This window comes from Crinia signifera, chromosome 1 (genome assembly GCF_055691185.1).
Source record: "Crinia signifera chromosome 1, ASM5569118v1, whole genome shotgun sequence".
Taxonomy (NCBI): domain Eukaryota; kingdom Metazoa; phylum Chordata; class Amphibia; order Anura; family Myobatrachidae; genus Crinia; species Crinia signifera.
The window spans coordinates 312672072-312691424 of NC_139217.1; the positions used below are offsets into that span (position 1 = coordinate 312672072).

The 19353-nt window shown below is 47.0% G+C and overlaps 1 protein-coding gene across 1 annotated transcript in view; it reads right to left on the reverse strand.

The window, feature by feature from the left end:
* Nucleotides 1-19353, reverse strand: part of LOC146079409 (uncharacterized) — a 97713-nt gene that overhangs the window by 59597 nt on the left and 18763 nt on the right. The window contains exon 4 of the mRNA XM_083186203.1: nucleotides 2518-2594. Within this exon, the coding sequence (XP_083042329.1) occupies nucleotides 2518-2594 (77 nt within the window). The remainder of the gene's footprint in view (nucleotides 1-2517; nucleotides 2595-19353) is intronic.

A 19353-nucleotide genomic window follows, 5' to 3' on the forward strand; every position in this document is an offset into this window, starting at 1 on the left:
CCCCCCCCCCTCCCCCGCGCAGCCTGCGCTCTATCACACTGACTTGCTCCCTCATCCTGTGCTCTGTCACACTGCCACGCTTCCTCACCATGTGGCTTGCGCTCTATTACACTGATGTACACCCTCTCCTGGCGGCCTGCACTTTATCACACTGACACGCTACTTCACTGTGCAGCCTGCGCTCTATCACACTGACACGCTTCCTCACTCTATGGCCTGTGCTATATCACACTGCCCACTTCCTGAGCCATTCGATCTATCACACTGACATGCTTCCTCACTGTGCAGCCTGCGCTCTATCACACTGACATGCTTCCTCACTCTATGGCCTGTGCTATATCACACTGCCCACTTCCTGAGCCATTCGATCTATCACACTGACATGCTTCGTCACTGTGCAGCCTGCACTCTATCACACTGACACGCTTCCTCACTCTATGGCCTGTGCTATATCACACTGATGTACACCCTCCCCCGGCGGCCTGCACTTTATCACACTGACACGCTTCCTGAGCCATTCGCTCTATTACACTGACACGCTACCTCACTGTGCAGCCTGCGCTCTATCACACTGACACGCTTCGTCACTATGTGGCCTGGTCTATATCACACTGACAATGTCCCTTACTGCGCGGCCTGCACTCTATCACACTGATGTACACCCTCCCCTGGCGGCCTGCACTTTATCACACTGACACGCTTCCTGAGTCATTTGCTCTATTACACTGACACGCTACCTCACTGTGCAGCCTGTGCTCTATCACACTGACACGCTTCGTCACTATGTGGCCTGCGCTATATCACACTGACGATGTCCCTTACTGCGCTCTATCACACTGACATGCTTCCTAAAATCCCCCGCATCCTAAACCTGACCCTCCCCACTAGTGCCTAAACCTCGTACCCTGTGGCTTAACCCTAACCCACCCCACATATACATACAGCAGCTGCCTGAGTCAACTGTAGCTCTGCCCCCCAACTCCCATGTAGCCATGCTCCCCACTGAGTCCCACGGAGCATCGCCTCCCAGCCGAGGCCCTTCTGCACGACGTGGGCAGTGCCGGGTGGCTGGGGGTGGGGGATAGTTGCCTGGCCATCATATGCAGACTGCAGTAGAGTTCATTTTTTATTTTCCTATCTACAGCAGCACAAACCTCTGCAGGTGCCCTATGCCTTTTTTAAGTGTGGGCCTGGAGCTGCAGCTCCATGAGGCCCATGGTTAATCCGGCCCTGCCTACACCATTAGTCTCTTCCCTATGCCTAAACCATAGTTGCCTTCCCTCCCACATCCTGCAGGAAGCTCCAGCTTCAGTCCTAAATTTCCTACTGCCCTGCATTGTACTTCTAATCTAGTCTTTGGATTCTGCCAGGGGTGTAACTAAAGTTGTGTACACACGGTGAGATATTGGCTTAGTGCGCTAAGCGATGTTGACTATGTGTGATTTGGCCATAGACGGGGCTGCACATTGATATCGCCCGCAGTGTACACATGGGGCCAAATGTAATAGGGTGAGAGTTCCAGAAAGTGAGAGATTTTGGGAGAGTTTTCCCATGTTTTTTAAAGCAGCAATCAATTACATGGCAAAATCAACCTGGTTTTGCCATGTAATTGATTGCTGCTTTAAAAAACATGGGGAAACTCTCCCAAAATCTCTCACTTTTTGAAACTCTCACCCTATTACATTTGGCCCATGGTGCGATTTTGGCTAACTTGATAGGCGATTTTGACTATCTACTCAAAATCACTTGGCTAAATCACTCCATGTGTACACCCCTTAAGGCGTTTCTTTGCAAGGACAGTGGTAAGCTGTAATCGCTGTGATTTGCTGTAACTGCTCACGAGTCATTGATGACATCACTCATTATCTCCCCTTGTGGGAACCCCTGACAGGAGAGTGAGAAAGTCAGAAGCACATAATCACACATGGTCTTCTTATCTGTATATTCTATTCTATCTATTGTTCAGTCCATGTGGAGACTATGTCCTTTTATACAACTGCCTTTGTCGAAACACCTTGAGTAGCACCTGATTGTTGTAGCACCCCACACATGGACTTAGGTTACAGTAACTACTCCTTACAATAAATAATGAAAACAAGTAGATAACATGGTTTATATTTCTGTACAGAATGCTATACATTGTACACATTAGATGACATTGCAAACGATGCAATGTCACTCACAATTTTCCTTGAACTCCCTTAGACAAACACTGAGAGATTTTACAAGCAATATCATCAATGGCCACATCCAGGAGTATAGATGTAAATGATGATATGTTCAGATTGAGCTGCATTAACAGACGACAAATGACATCGCTACCAATCCACGGAGTGCGCATCGTTAGTCATAAAGGGCATACACACTTGATGATATATATATCAATATGTTGTTACGATATGTCGTATCATGCATATTGTTTACATTATTGTCTAGTGTGTACACACTTTCACAAAATAAAACTGGTTATTTGACAATTTATATGAAGCCAAATAGCAAACTCATCCTTGTACATACTTGTGGCCCTATCACTCTGGTGCTGGTTATTCTTTCTGAGTTCAGCTGATGCTGGTCTTTGACTACAATCACGAGATCTGTAAAATATAAATAAAATGTCAATCCCATATCTGTTTTACTTTAATTCACAAAAATGTTGACATCTGTAAAAAAAAAAAAAAAGTAGTATACTTACCTATTCTCCCGCAAGTTTCGGGATACTCCCTTTTTTTCAGGCAGTCCTATGGACCACAGAAGAGTGGGTAGGTCTCCAGCATCCCACCCACTTCTTAGTTTAGAGATATTTGAGAGATTATGCAGAGAATTGCAGGTCCGTGAGAAGGGGCAGGGCTTAATAAAGTGCATTTGCATCATTAACCTCACCCCTCCTCATTGACCCATCAATCACAATATTTGCGGGTGGGCCCTAGTGACTGATATCCCAGCCCACAACGGTGCAGGCATGGTCTACTCTCTTCTAAAGGTAATAGATTATGAAATGTAGTCTTAATTTAAATAAAATGTAAAAACAGAGAAATAAACGAAACCAGAGTTTGAAAACAGGTGATTAAAGTGTTGTGTGCCAAGTGGAACTCTGAATGCGTTCTATAGAGAGCCTATTCAGATGTTGCTAGCACTATAATTATCCGCAACTGAATAGGCTCTCTAAGTAAGAGATACTTGATACACAACATTTTAATCACTGCTTTTTTAATCATACACACTAATTTGTTTTATTAGCTATGTTGATAACATTTATAATTAGCATACGAGTATTTTTGATATGCTTTAATGTATACTAAAAAGTTATGACCTAAATTTCCATTTAAACAAAGGTCCTGGCTGCACTCCAAAATGCCAGATTTTTTCCTTAATATATATAAAACCTCATTTTACCTCCAATTATGACATTAGGTTTTCAGATTGACTAATTGCACTTTGTTGCAGCCACTGTCATATGCTTTATTAATTGGGCGCTATCTGAAAATGTGAATAAAATGTGTGAAAAGCGTCCCATTGGAACAATCAAATCACACTCTTTGTATTGTGCTCCGTACTTTAGATAGGTCTAGCCATTTTGCATGGCTAAACCTAAACCAGGTCAATTTGGGTGTAAACATAGTGAAAAATATTAGTTGCCGAGCACGAAATAAACAACTGTCACGTTATTCATTTTCCACATAGTGTGTTTTCTAAATGGACAATAATGGTGATAGTCCAAAATAACAATGTAAGGAAAATTACTTACTGTGTATATACACACAGACCAAAGTGTTAGGGGTGGAATGAAGGGATGGAGCAGAGGTCAGGCAAAATGGATAGAACAGAGAGATGGGGCAAGGCAGAATGTAGGGCTGGATGGGTCAGAGTGGAGACTGAGGTGATCTGTGCCCAATAAACTAAGATGGCTAGATAGATAATACAAATATATGATGGATTCTGCTATTATTGAGGAGGTAAGGTTTTATCCCTATGGAATATTATCAGATATAGGGCCAAATGGACCAAGCTTCAAAAGTGATAAAATGGAGAGTGATAAACAGCCAGCCAATCAGCTCCTACCTGTCATGTCACAGACTGTGTTTGTAAAATGTTAGGTAAGAGCTTATTGGTTGCGTGTTTATATCTCTCCATTTTATCACTTTTGAAGCTTAGTGCTTCTGGCCCATAGCATGCAGCTACAGTATTGAGACATTTAACTGCAATTATGGTGTCAAATAATTTTGCGGTCAGAATTAAATCATTAATGAAAATACAATTTTCTGAGTTAATGAGTGAGAACAGTCAAAAGAGAAGACACACAGTTTGTGAACAGCCCTTTTTACTCAAATAAATCCATAACAATTAGTAAATGCTAGGTTTATCTTGCTTCCTGATCTTGAAACAAGGCTCTCACTGTACTATGGGAACAATTCAGACTTGCTTGTTAGGGTCCGAATTCGTCCCCTTCCCTGATGGGTGTACAAACCCCGGGAGCAAATGGCTTTCACACTCACCGGGCCTTTCGTTCCGGGAAGATAGGGCAGGGGGTGGGGGCAGGGGTATGCCCAGTGTTTCATGGGCGTGTTCACAAAGATGGTGGGTGCGCCCATGAAAACACTGGGTGTACCCCAGGGAATGCATGCGAGTCAATGCCGTCAGCACTGAGCCCTCCATGGCTGAGAGCCACAGCACAGGCTCACTACCTGTCTCCTGCATCAGTCATTTGCATATTTCATTTAGAAGGGGTTTTCCACAATGGAAATAATTGGTGCTCTTTCCACTTTTAAGCACCTTATCCAACATGGAAAACCCCTTGGGTCTAAATCTTTAGGGTTTGCCAATATTTTCTTAAGATAAAGAAGGGCTTAATCATTTCAACAAACTTTTTTTTTTTTTATTATTTCTAATTTTGCAAAATGACATACATGACAAAAACATTAAAACATCCAGTGCGTCAGTTACATACTGTGTCTGTTAGTTCCAATGGATTTGAATACAATAATATGGACACATTGCCAACCTCACCTTACATACATTCCCCATACATTGTACCTCGCGTATAATTCAGCCATTTCCTAATCTTCAATCCTCAATCTATCCTTCATGTTACGTCTATACGGACCATGCCGTTCACGAGGCGGCTTATTTCCCCCTCTTTATTACCTCAGTTTTTACATACAGAACTTTAATGCAGTGGCGTAACTATAAATTATGCTCCCCCAAGCCAAAATATTTTTAGGCGCCCCCCCCCCCCCCCCCATAATGCCCCATACACATTACCTCTCTGTGGCTACCCATGTCCCTTGAAAAAGACTGGCCGGACCGGAAGCTTCCTGTGGGGCCGGGCCGGAAGCTTCCCGCCCCACAGCCCCCCTATATTACATTATACACAGCCCACCCCATACTACATTATACACAGCCCTCCCCATATTACATTATACACAGCCCACCCTATATTACATTATATACAGCCCACCCCATATTACATTATACACAGCCCACCCCATATTACATAATACACAGGCCACCCTATATTACATTATACACAGCCCACCCCATATTACATTATACACAGCCCACCCCATATTACATAATACACAGGCCACCCTATATTACATTATACACAGCCCCCCATATTACATTATACACAGCCCTCCCCATATTACATTATACACAGCCCACCCCATATTACATTATACACAGCCCACCCCATATTACATTATACACAGCCCACATATTGCATTATACACAGCCCACCCTATATTACAATTATACACAGCCCCCCCCATATTACATTATACACAGCCCCCCCCCCCCCCCATATTACATTATACACAGCCCATTCCACATGATAAACAGCCCCCACACACACTAAAGTACAGATTCCCATCATATTACAGACCCCACTCCCCCAGTACACACACAGCACCACAGTAATAAAAGTACCACATTACAGTAGATAAAACACAGCCCCCTCACTCCCCCACTATACAGCACTCACCTGGCTTGCCCATTCCTTGGAGGTGCAGGGAGCTAGCAGTGTGGTGAGTGTTTGGGACCAGCATCAGGGCGGCAGCAGCAGCAGGTTACAGGAGCACTGTGCAGGGAGCCCAGCAGTATGGCAGGTGGGGCCAGCATCAGGGCAGCCGGAGAGCAGGGCTGAGCAGGGAGCAGGGCTGAGCAGGGCTGAGGCCTGCTGCACGGAGCCCATCAGTGTGGTGGGCGGAGCCAGCATCAGGAAGCCCTGACTGAGTGACGGCTCTCCTGCTCCTCAAGCTGCACGGACTTTCTCTCACAGCGCGGTGGCCGGCTGTGTATAATTATCATGAGCAGGCCCCCTCCGGACTGAGGACTGCTCAGCTTCCCGGCTTCTCTGTCTGGCCTCTCCGTTAACATGGTTCATTTCCTTGATCCCCTATGGAGCACTGATCATCGGTATCTGCAGGGTCGAGTAATTGCTGCAACGAGAGCTGATGCAACGTCCCCCATAGAGGGAGAATAGAATAGGTGGCTTGCGCAGTGAGCCACCGTACCCGCAGCGTGGCGAGCGCAGCGAGCCCGCAAGGGGCTTTGTTGCGCTTGCCATGCTGTCTGGGTTCGGCCAGTCGGGATCCCGTCGTCGGGCTAATGACTGCCGAACCCCTGTACCACACCCGTTTTCTCTAATTCGGGGTGAAACAAACGGTACTTGTTTCCTAGAACGGCGTCCACGATTTTGATCTTAGGCATCGTAAGGAAAAAAAACGCGTCGGTCGCATCGCATGCGGGCAAAAAATCGCATGCGATACGACCGACGCGATTACCGATTTTACATAGGGAACAATGTTAAATGGCCCACAGACCCCAAATAGCCACCCTGAAGTGTGAAATGGCCCCCCCAATTGTTAACGCCACCCCACGATCAACGTAAACCTGATGCGTGAGGAGCGCAGCGAGACCGCGAGGGGTGGCGGTACGCGTCCTCCGACCTTTTCATACCCCCACTTTCCACGTCGGCGTGGAGTTGAGAATAGAAAGTGTGGCGAGCCACCGAGCCCGAAGCGTGGTGAGCGCAGCGAGCCCCACGTGGGGACGCGGAACACGCTCCCGAAGCGTGGCGAGCGGACACGGATTACTTAGCATGTATTCCGCATCCGTTCGCCACGCTTCGGGCTCGTATTCCGCGTCCCCTCGCGGGGCTCGCCTCACTCGTCACGCTTCTGGTTGACGTTGATCGTGGGGTGGCGTTAACAATTGGGGGGGCCATTTCACACTTCAGGGTGGCTATTTGGGGTCTGTGTGCCATTTAACATTGTTCCCTATGTAAAATCGGGTCAATTGGGCCATTTAACATTGTTCCCTATGTAAAAATCGGTAATCGCGTCGGTCGCATCGCATGCGATTTTTTTGGCCGCATGCGATGCGACCGATGCGATTTACATTTTACCATGCATTTCTATGTAAAATCGCGGCGATCGCATCGCATGCCATTATAATGATATGCGATGTACATGCGATGCCCGCGATGGGCGCCGTTCTAGGAAACAAGTACCAAACAAACATACATTGGTGCAGCAGGTGCATTGCTGAGGACTAAAGGACCAACTTTGGCCTGACCAGCAATGAGTTATCCCTTGAACCCTGACACCCTACCCCACCACCACCACTGTCCATTTTAAGCAATGTGGGTTAAATGGCCCAGTGCAAAGACCTCACTGCCTGAGGAATCTGCCCCTTAGCTTAGGTAGGCAGGGCTGACCTTGAGTGTGACATACTGATAGAGGAGTCCTGCCACCTCTCAGGGATGACAGGCACATCCTGCCTGTAATTAGCAGACAGCTGTACATTTTTTTCAGATTCACTGTTGTCTTTGAATTAAATGCCTCTAATAACTGGTGTAACTGCCACTTGTCAGAGTCTCCCTTACCGAGTGCCAAACTGAGAAGAGAACATGGGGTGGGGATACCTGTCACAGACAGAGCAGAGCTGCTGTGTTTCTGCCCTCACCAAGGAACATGCCCCCTGTTCTCGGAACCATGCAGGATATTGTGCTTGTACACCTGTCAGCCACTGCCTCTACCTGTCACCCACTGCCTTCCACTGTCACTCAGCACTTATTCCGGTACTTGTGTAGAATCACGGCTCCCACGATGTCCATCACATAGCAAAAAATCGCATGCGATTTTTAACAGAAATGCATCCAAATGCATTGAAATTAGTATCAAACATGTTCAATGGCGCCCAAATGTAATTTTTGAGGCTGTACCACCCCCACTATCAACGCGAACCCGAAGCGTGGCGAACGCAGCGAGCCCACGAGGGGCGGCGGTACGCGTCCTACGACCTTTTCATACCCCCACTATACACGTCGGCGTGGAGTTGAGAATAGAAAGTGTGGGGAGCGCAGCGAGCCATCGAGCCCGAAGCGTGGCGAGCGGACACGGATACCTTCACAGGTATACGCGTCCCCTCGCGGGCTTCACATGTGTCCGCGTCCCCTCGCCAGCCTTCGGGCTCGGTGGCTCGCTGCGCTCTCCACACTTTCTATTCTCAACTCCATGCCAACGTGGATAGTGGGGGTATGAAAAGGTTGTAGGACGCGTACCGCTGCGCTCGCCACGCTTCGGGTTCGCGTTGATAGTGGGGGTGGTACAGCCTGAAAAATGACATTTGGGGGCCATTGAACATGTTTGATACTAATTTCAATGCATTTGGATGCATTTCTGTTAAAAATCGCATGCGATCTTTTAAAAATGCTTAAAAACTGCAAAATCGCATCCCATCGCATGCCACTACATATGGCATGCGATGGCATGCGATGGGAGCCGTAAAAGTACACAAGTACCCTTATTCCTGTCACCCACCCTCTGCCTCCCCTGCCTTCCGCTGTTACTCTCTGCCCCTCTATGTCAATTCTCTGATTACCCTTGCCTAACTTGTCAACCTTTGCCTTGGGGAGGGGGGGGGGGGGGGGCATATTATATTTTTGCACATAGGCCCAGGAGCGCCACAACCTGACAGCCAGCAGCAGCGGTCGGACACACTGCCTGGGGGACCGCAGGCAGTTTGTCCAGCTCCTCTCCCCCGGCTCCTTGCAGGGCTGCCAGCACTCTCCCCCAGGTCCCTACAGCAGCAGCTGTAAGCACTCTGCAGCAGCAGCTACAGCTACAGTATCAGCACTCATACAGCCAACGCTGCTGATGGCTACCTGCCGACACCCCCCCCCTTTTTTTATAGTTGGAGCAGAATTGTTGGAAACAGCCTCTAAATTGTCAAATTAGCGATTGTTTCTGACAAGAAACACGGGAATTGGCGAGTAATTTGACGATCCTTGTGTTTTCGGACTGTAATTTTTTTTTATAAGAGAATGCAAATTCGACCTATTAATGTCAAAAACGCCAATATTGACCAATATTGAATACCCCCTCCCCTTAGACTATTAATAGATGTGGCAGACATGACCCACTCGTAGCTCACACCCTGGCTGAGGCTGTACATGGCAGGTAACAAGATTTAGTTATGGTATAAGACAGTGGCGTAACTATTAAATATGCTTCCCCCTGCCGCAAATTTTGGAAGTGCCCCTTCCCCTTACCCCTCCACATAATGCCGCTGTCGTCTGCGGTCCCGGCTCTCCATGGTCTCCCGGCTCTCCTGCCAATAAAAAATGTGACACTCAGAAAATGGCTGCGCCCATACAGCAGACAGTTTTCAAGGATGCTAGAGGAGGCCTCCACCTCCTCTAGCATCCTCTATCTTGTGGGTGTTGATCATGCCCATGTCGACCTTGAGCTTGTGTCGACCTTCTGTCAATGCCATCCTATGGTATGTCAAACATTCCCGGTGTCGACCTAGTTAATGTCGACCATTAGTGGTCGAACTAGTGACTGTCAACGTGGACATTGTCGACCCAGGGGCACAAGACTTTACAGGGTACATTTTCAGCTGAACACAGCTGGAAATGGGGGTAGGTCAGGGGGGCCATGAGGGAAGATGCTCAGAAAACAAATGGGAGCTGCGGGGGAAGAGGTGAGGACTGTCACTGCTCAAATAGTTGGGGGGGGGGGGGGAGCAGCTTCTCCCTTACCCTCTCCCCAACAGGTTTTTATACTGCATTTATAGTGTTACACTGTAAGCTCATGCAATCAGTGTGTTCTCTATAACCAATAAAAGAACAATAGGGCGCTACAACTGTGTGTCCGCTCCAACGATATCTAGAAATAGGAAAAATTCAATATAGAATTAAATGATTGATAGGTAATATAGTGGGTTGAACAATTAACTAAAGGCTGCTCCCATTGGAAATCTGGAAGTTGCCCAGGTGGAGCGTTGTGCTGGCAACAAGGAGCCAATGAATGGAAGGTTTTAGAGCTGTTTATATCAGGTTTAAAGGTGGTAGACAGTCCGGGTGGTCGGTATAACAAGGGGTAAGCACCCCAAAAACCCTTATAAACAGCTCTAAAACCTTCCATTCATTGGCTCCCTGTTGCCAGCACAACGGTCCACCTGCTTACCTCCGCAGCTATAGCCAATTCATTGCTGGAGGGGTTTCATTTCTGCTTTAACAAGCATATTTCTATTTTGTGTTTTTTTGGGGTGAGAAAACATCTCCAATAATTTTTTCTCATAGAACTTTTTAATGTGTAACTTACCTAAGCATAAATAAATTCATACTAATAGGTGTCACTTATTCAGCATCTGAAGGAGTTATAAAACCCCACTTTATTATTTATTCTTATATTTTACTAAAGGTGTGCCCTTTTTACGCAATTTTGACGCATAAAGCCAATAAATCGTTTGAAAGTATCAAATCTTCGGTGTTTTTACTTCCAGTTGTGATGCGTTGGCTTTAGGAGTATTATGGTTCTACATATTTTGATGTTTAGCTACTTTCATAGCTTAGCCCACATGAGCCATCTAGTGTTGTTTTGTTTTAAAGCACCCAAAATGCTTCTCAGGAAATAGAAGACTGTGCTTGTTGCACCTGAGCCACAGGAGCACAATGGCTTCAGATAAAATTGTACTTTTCTCGCAGAGCTAGCATAAAGCTTAACTTTATTCATACATGCCTACATTCTGGCTGCCCCCCTGGGGCGCACTACCCCATGTGCTTATCCCAGAAGGTGCACTTACAGTAATACATCTGCACGCAGGTGTAGAGATATGCCCCGAAGGAGCAGTGCCGCCGTCGGGTGGCGCCGCCCCCTGCAGCCAGGGCCAGTGTACTCATGCGGTCACTGGCCCGCCCTGTGGCTGTTTGGTGCCTGCTTCCTTGCCTGGGGTGGCCTGGCACCACCCCATGGAGCCGGAAGCACACCCTCCGATGACGCCGGGTGTGGGGACAGCGGTGAATCCTCACCGGTGCTCCCCACGGACAAAGGCAATTCAAATGTGGCACCAAAGGAGAACCAATCATGGCTCTCGCTCTGGGAATGGGAAGCGGCGGCGAGCAAATCCTGGCTCGCCACGTCAAGAGCCCTGGGCGCTGGTTTGAACTAACCAGCGCCGGGAGCAAGGACGGGAGCGAGGACAGGAGTTCGGCGACGGAGGAGGAAGATAGAGGGGAGCCCCGGGGTGAAGAGAAACAGCCGCCGGAAGCCCCGGGAGGCGGCAGCTGTGTGCGTAGGACTGCTACACGCTGCCGCCCGACGGGCGAAGTACACAGTGCGGGGGACAGTCGGCGAAGACGGAAGAAGCCCGGGTGCGGCGGGGTGCAACGCAAAAGAGCTTGCCCCGGCCCCCGCTGCCACGGTTAAGATAGATAGAATTCCTTTATTCGTCTCACAATGGACAAATTTACAATTGTTACAGCAAGGTTCAAGTACAGATAAGGGTAAAAATAGCAAACAAGATAAGAAGTCCAATCAATATAAATCTAGAATCTAAGAACATGTAGGTCTCTACAGACCATGACAGTTGTACATTCTGATTGCAGCAGGTAGAAAAGACCTGCGGTACCTCTCCGTTGAGCATCGAGGGTGAAGCGATCTATCACTGAAAGTACTACACAGATCCGTCAAAATATTTTTGAGAGGGTGTGAAGCATTATCCAATAATGATGTTATCTTGCTGATCATTCTCCTCTCACCCACAATCTCTACAGAATCCAAAGGCATTCTTAGGACAGAACGGGCCTTCCTTACGAGCCTGTTAAGTCTCTTATTGTCGGCTGTTGAAACACTGCTGCCCCAGCAGACCACTCCGTAGAATATGGCTGATGCAACTACACAGTCAAAGAAGGTCTTCAGGAGCGCTCCCTGCACTCCAAAGGACCTCAGTCTCCTCAACAGATAAAGTCTACTCTGCCCTTTCCTATACAAAGCAGCAGAATTATCAGTCCAGTCCAATTTATTGTTCAGATGAAAACCCAGATACTTGTAAGTTCTTACGATCTCAATATCCATTCCCTGAATACTCACAGGAGTTGGGGGGGTATGCTGACGTTTCCTGAAATCAACTACCAACTCCCTAGTCTTCCTCGTATTGAGTTGAAGATGGTTCCCCTGACACCAAGTAGCAAAGTTCTGCACAAGTTCTCTGTACTCCCTATCTTCGTCATCTACAATAAGGCCCACAATAGCAGAGTCATCAGAGAACTTTTGTAGATGACAGGTTGACGAATTATATGTGAAATCTGCAGTATAGAGGGTAAAGAGAAATGGTGCCAAAACCGTTCCCTGAGGTGCCCCTGTACTACAAATAATAGTATCATACATACTGTGGGCGGTTATTAAGGTAATCTAGGATCCAGGTGATTAGATGATGATCCACCCCAGAGTTGACCAGTTTTTCCCCCAGAAGCATGGGTTGGATGGTGTTAAAAGCACTGGAGAAGTCAAAGAACATTATTCTCACGGTGGCCCCAGCCCTCTCCAGATGAGGTAGGGATCTCTGCATTAAATATATGACAGCGTCATCCACACCAATTCCCGGTTGATAAGCAAACTGCAATGGGTCCATAGACATTCTCACCAGGGGTCGAAGATAGCCTAGGACCAACCTCTCCAGGGACTTCATCAGCTGAGATGTCAGCGCAACTGGCCTATAGTCATTGAAGTCCTTGGGACGTGATGACTTTGGCACAGGTACCACACATGAGGTTTTCCACAGCTTTGGTACCCTCCTGGAGCAAAGGAGGGTACCAAAGCTGTGGAAAACCTCATGTGTGGTACCTGTGCCAAAGTCATCAGGTCCCAAGGACTTCAAGGAAGACTCCAGGAAGCCCGGAGGTGGTGGGAAGCATCCCACCTCCGGTGAAGACGGACCACCCACGTGGCTGGACCAGGCTTGGTCCAGCAGAAGCCCCTAGGATGGGTAAGTCTGCAACTGCCCCCCACTAGACCACCAGGTGTTCGGGCAGTAGGCCCGTGGGCCCAATTCAGGCACTAGGCCTGTGTGCAGTAGTCGGGCAGTAGGCCCGTGGGCATCAAGGGACGGCATGTGTGTGTTTTGGGGATTAGACCCTCATGGTTCAGGCTGTTGGGAATTAGGCCCAGTTGTGTTCTGGGCTTTAGGCCCATATAGTTGGGCCTTAGGCCCAGTGCTGTTTTGGGCATTAGGCCCGAGGGTTCGTACTGCTGGGCATCAGGCCCGTTTGAGCTGCTTTGCGTCAGGCCCACCTGCTGCTGGGCATAAGGCCCTTGTGGTGTACGAGGCCCAGACCCTCCTAGGTCTGAGGCCTCTCAGTAGCAGTAATAGGCCTGCGTCGACAGGCCGCGAATTTGGGTCTTGCCACAGTGGTTACTGTGGTATGGCTGAGAGCATCCAGAGGGAGGTAGGCCCTCGTTAGGTGCTGGTGCAGTGTTGTCTTATTTGCATTGTACAGTTTTATTTGGCACTTTGTACTGTATGCTGTACTTGGGTTCATCCAATTGTGGCCCTGTGCAGATTGTGTTCTTTCCAGGTTACACGGGCGTTTGGCCGCAGGTTGTGCGACGCTAGGCCGTGGCATCGGGAGATCCGGCGCTAGGTTGCAGGTTGCCCGGGCGTTAGGCCGCAGGTTGTGTGACGCTAGGCTGTGGCATCTAAGGATCCAGCGCTAGGTCGCAGGTTACGTAAGACGGCTTCAGGCTGCAGGTTGCGCAGGCGTTCAGCCACAGGTGAGTTGGCGTATTGCCCTGCCCTAGGGAGCAGGAGGTTACGTGAGTTCATTTTCAGGAGCCGGTACCCGCATCGGAAGACCAGTGGACGACTGGTGAGTATAAATTGCGTTGCATCTGTTGTTGTGTTGTTTGTGCTCCTTCCCCTCCCCGAAGTGTTCCCCCACCCAAGTTACACCCGCCGTGTTTTACAAGCGGGTGTAACCAGTCTGAGGCCATTAGTGCCTGTGATGAGCATCCCCTCCCCCCCTAGGGGGATTTCCCTCCCCTGTTTCCCTTACAGGTGCAGTCGCTTCGGAAACCAGTGGAGCCAGAGGGAAGTACCGGGACCATCGTCGGCCCGAAGGTGAGAGACGGAGCGCAGCAAGGTGAATACGTGCAGCGAGTGTCAGCGTAGGCCTCGCCCCCGTGCCTCTTACACAGGTAATACCAGAACTCAAGGCGTTATAAGTTAATATGCTTGCTGCAGAAGTACAGTGTGAAAATTGTCATATCATTTAATAATTCCGAGAATTAAGGCCATAGCTGCAGCCACATTAAGTCACACAGCTATTTACCTCATAATATCAAAGACATTTATACTAATGGGCCCTACACATGGAGCGATATTCTGAGCGATTTTACATAGTTTCACTGAATAGCTCAGAAAATGCCTGCATATCGCTGGGTGTGTGGTCTACATAGCTATTTAAATGCGCAGACCCGCGGGTCTGAATCTGGCACCGACAAGCTGGTTATTAATCGGATGGGGCCAGTGTTCTCAGTGGAGAACATTGTCCCTAACAGATCTCCTAGTACACATCGCTGGCACATCGCTGTGGTCATGCTGAGCGTTCTGAGCGATCTGGCATTGCTGACAACACTCAGCGGATCATTACATGTGTAGGACCCAGAAAGAAAGTTTCAGAAAGTACTTAAATTTTATACAAATATTCATTGGATTCCCATTTAAAGGATGAAAAGGAGATATGCTTTATTGCTGTGGACTGATATGCCTGTAATAATGTAAACAGATAGCTGCTGTGCACTATGGCCCTTTTTCAGTACAAATTTTTTCTCAAAATGGATAAAACCATGTGCACTGCAGGTGGGGCAGATGTAACATGTGCAGAGAGAATTAAATTTGGGTGGGGTGTGTTGAAACTGAAATCTAAATTGCAGTGTAAAAATAATGCAGTCAGTATTTACCATGCACAGAAACAAAATACCTCACACAAATCTAACTCTCTCTATACATGTTACATTTGCCCCACCTGCAGTGCACATGGTTTTGCCCATTTTGAGAACAAATTTGTACTGTGGTCAGATCTGAATAAGGGCCTATATCAGCCGCTGCCTGGCCCTGCTCCCGGCAACCCGGCAGTGTGCCTCGTGATGTTAGCAAGTTCACACCACACACAGTGGAAGGATCCGGAGATGGGCAGCGGCTGAAGCTGAGCTCATTGCCAGCTCAGCTCAGGACAGCGGCATTGTCTGGTGCCAAGGAGGGGGAGACAGTGGCAATCCCAGAAATTTTCCGGGAATGCCAGTGTTACTACTAAAGCATAGCCAGGAAAATTTCCGGAATTGCCAGTGAAGGGGTTAATAGGTATTGCATATGACCAGGCTTGCCTAACCTCACGGAATGGCCGTGAGCCTCCCAAAAAACTGGTCCGCCTCCCAGCCCCCACGGGAAGGTGGGCAAGTCTCCCGCTTTCTGGTCATAGCCCCCACTCCCCCCTTGACCGCTGGTTTAATTACCGCAAATTGCGGGTCCGTGGCAAGGGGGTGGGGTTAAAATGACAAGATAGCGGCATTTAGGGTCATTTAAGCCCCGCCCCCTCTCCACGGCCCGCAAATCACAGAGTTTTCCGGCATGGGGGGGGCGAGGCCAAGTGATGTCAGCCTTGCTAGGGATGGCCATCGTTGCCTTTGCCATCGATGGCGAAAGTGCAACTGGCCATCGATAGTGTATAAATATTCACTGGATGACCATGAATGTTTTTACATATCGATGGTCATCCATTTTCTTTGATTGATTAGTCTGTGGGCCAATCAAAATGCGGGGGCGGGGCTTTGTGGGTGCCAGGGGCGGAGCTGTGCTCCGTGCCCCGGCACCTTGGGGAAAAAGCAAAAACTAAACTATTCGTTTAAGCTTGACATCAATGGTGGGAAACCATCTGGTTCTCCCCCATCAATGGCAAAACTATTGGCCATAAACCATCGATGATTTCTAATCATTGATAGTCGATGGCCATTCCTAAGCCTTGCCCCTGCTCCCCTGACGTGTTGCCTCTCTGGTCTTCTCCCGGAGAGGTGAAATTGAAAGTAGGCAAGTACAGTATGCATATGACATTGCAGATCCAAAGTCAATCTTGAAAACAGTGATGTCTGGGAGTTTATACCTGAAAACATCACAGAGACAATTTACTTTTAAATTAACTTTAATTACAGAACAGTAATTTTTAGTTCATATGAATGCTGGAAATATATAAGCCACTTAAGCAATGCGTAGCTGTACAATAAAGAATAAAGCATTGCTGTACAGCAGTTCAAAATATTAAATGAAAAAATGATAGTGTTTTAGTAATTATAATATAACTGTAATGAATACCCAGCAAGGTAGCACAGCAGCAGCTGGTGTAAAGAAGCATAATCCATCTCAAGTACAGAATAGATCCTTTCACAATGTAACTGTTGCTGAATGCAATTAACATTCTCTAAGCAACATAATGACCCCTATTTGAATGTACCTCGTCACCATGTCACTGGTTGTGCACCATGAGATCCCACTGCTTAGGGGGGTTAACTCTAGATTTATTTATTATTTATTTATTTAACAGTTTCTTATATAGCGCACACAGATTCTGCAGCGTTTTACAGAGTATAGTTGAACATTCACATCAGTCCCTGCCCCATTGGAGTTTACAATCTATATTCCCTACCACATGTACACGCACACACAGACAGTCTAGGGTTAATTTTGTTAGGAGCCAATTAACCTACCTGTATATTTTTGGAATGTGGGAGGAAACCGGAGTACCCGGAGGAAACCCATGCAAGTACGGGGAGAATATACAAACTCCGCACAGTAAGGGCCATGGTGGGAATCTAACCCATGACCTCAGTGCTGTGAGGCAGTAATGCTAACCATTACACCGTCCGTACTCTAGATGATATTTTAAACCATATGCACGATAACTACCAGTTCAAATGACATTTTGGTATTTGTAGTACAGAGTGTACGCACTGTGGGGGTTATTCAGAGCTGAACACTACTGGGTGATTTTTTAGAACCCTGTGATCAGATATCAGCCACCCAGTGAAAATCTTCCCTGTGCAAGTCTACGAATGACTTACAAAAATCACGCCGATCAGCGGCAATCTGCAAATCCAAATTAATCCCCATTGAATGATTTTCCCAGTGTGTGCAGTCTGTGTGTAACCCATAACCTACTCTACTTGAGCGATATAAACACGCTGATCGAGGCCGGAGCTGACATCACATATTCTCCCTGAAGACGACTAGGCGCGCCTGCGTTTTTACTGACACTCCCAGATAATGGGAGGTTACCACCTAAAACGATCGCTCACTTTGTAAGCACAGTATCGTTTGTCTGAGAGTTCAAGGGAGATTGTAAGAGACATTGTATTGTTTACAATATCGTCTAATGTGAACCCAGCTTTGGACATAAGTTTCAGGTAAACAGAGCTGTCCAGTTTGGGCACATCCTTGTTTAGCTAAATTAAACAATAATCCAGCTAAATTGTGTTTGGATACATCAGCTGGTTCTATCTGTGTGTGAGAAGCTTAGCGCCCCTATATATATCTGCCTACAGTTTCCCCGATTCCCTGATACGACCAAACATTTCATATTGAATGATCAGGAATCAGACACAGGGGTCTTGGGAACATAAACAATCCATCACAGATGTGTGGGGGTATATATATATATATATATAGAAAATGGAGGAGGCCTGGCACTCCCGCAGCTGGGTCCGAATACCCCGGTGCCTTCCAGGACAGGTAGGTAGAGGAATGGAAGAGGCAGCACTCAAATGGGATTTTTCAAAAGTGTATTGTGGCAAAAGAATCCACCACCAATAGAACAAATAGTGACAATGTGGTCACGATACAACAGATTTAATATAAAACAAGTAAAAATGACAATAAAACACTTTTTTCATCTGTGTGGAGTCATAGATTCAATAACGGTCAGTATACAAAGACGCCCAACGCGTTTCGTCGTTACAAAGACTTCCTCAGGGGTAACCGTCCGCAGGCATCTCAACTTTTGGACAAAGATGTTTCAGTCACAGTGTAATACTGCTTTCAATTAGACACAGTGGACAAAAGTAAGGGAGTGGATCCTTTGTAGATCTCAATCCTGATGCATGTCAGCATCTAAAAAGTAATCAATTTCCATACAAAGTGAGGGAAAAGAATGGATTAATATCCCGAAGAAATTCAGATCGATCCTTAATGTAGTGCCAAAAACCTCAATAAGCAGTGCTAGGCAGTCATATATGAGACCAGACCTTTGTATACTGACCGTTATTGAATCTATGACTCCACACAGATGAAAAAAGTGTTTTATTGTCATTTTTACTTGTTTTATATTAAATCTGTTGTATCGTGACCACAGTGTCACTATTTGTTCTATTGGTGGTGGATACATCTAATTAGGGCGCACTTTGTTGATTGTCTGCTATTTCTCCCCTTCCTCCCCCACTAACAGGGGGGACCCACTTAGTTTCTGCCCACCCATTTATTGTAGCGCATTGAAAGGGTACCCTTCCTATATATATATATATATATATATATATATATATATATATATATATGCAATGAAAGAGACTTTAACTACAAAAAGGAGTTTAAGACCGTTGCCATTCACTAAGTCACCAATGCATTTTAGGATGATGCTGGCATCCAGTGTTCCCTCTAAGCTGTGCGCGTTTGCGCGCGCACACAACTCGCCAAGCCCGCGCACAGACATTACAACTGAGCGCACAAAGGTTAAAATCTTGATTAGTGTGCCACGAGGTTGAAAATCACTGCTATAGCCTATATGTGTGGTGTGTGAAGTCTGTAAACATTCAAATTGCTTTATTAACTCAACAGAATTTGAAACCTAGGCCTTTATACCAGGGACGTGCAGTCAGGGGAGGCAGGGGAGGCAGAGCCTCACCTGTCATAACTGATTAAAAAAAAAAATACAAAGATGATATTTATAACACAATAACACATATGCTGCTGTTATAAATATCTTATTTGATTTTTTTCTTTAATTAGTCATGAGGTGGGACACTGTGG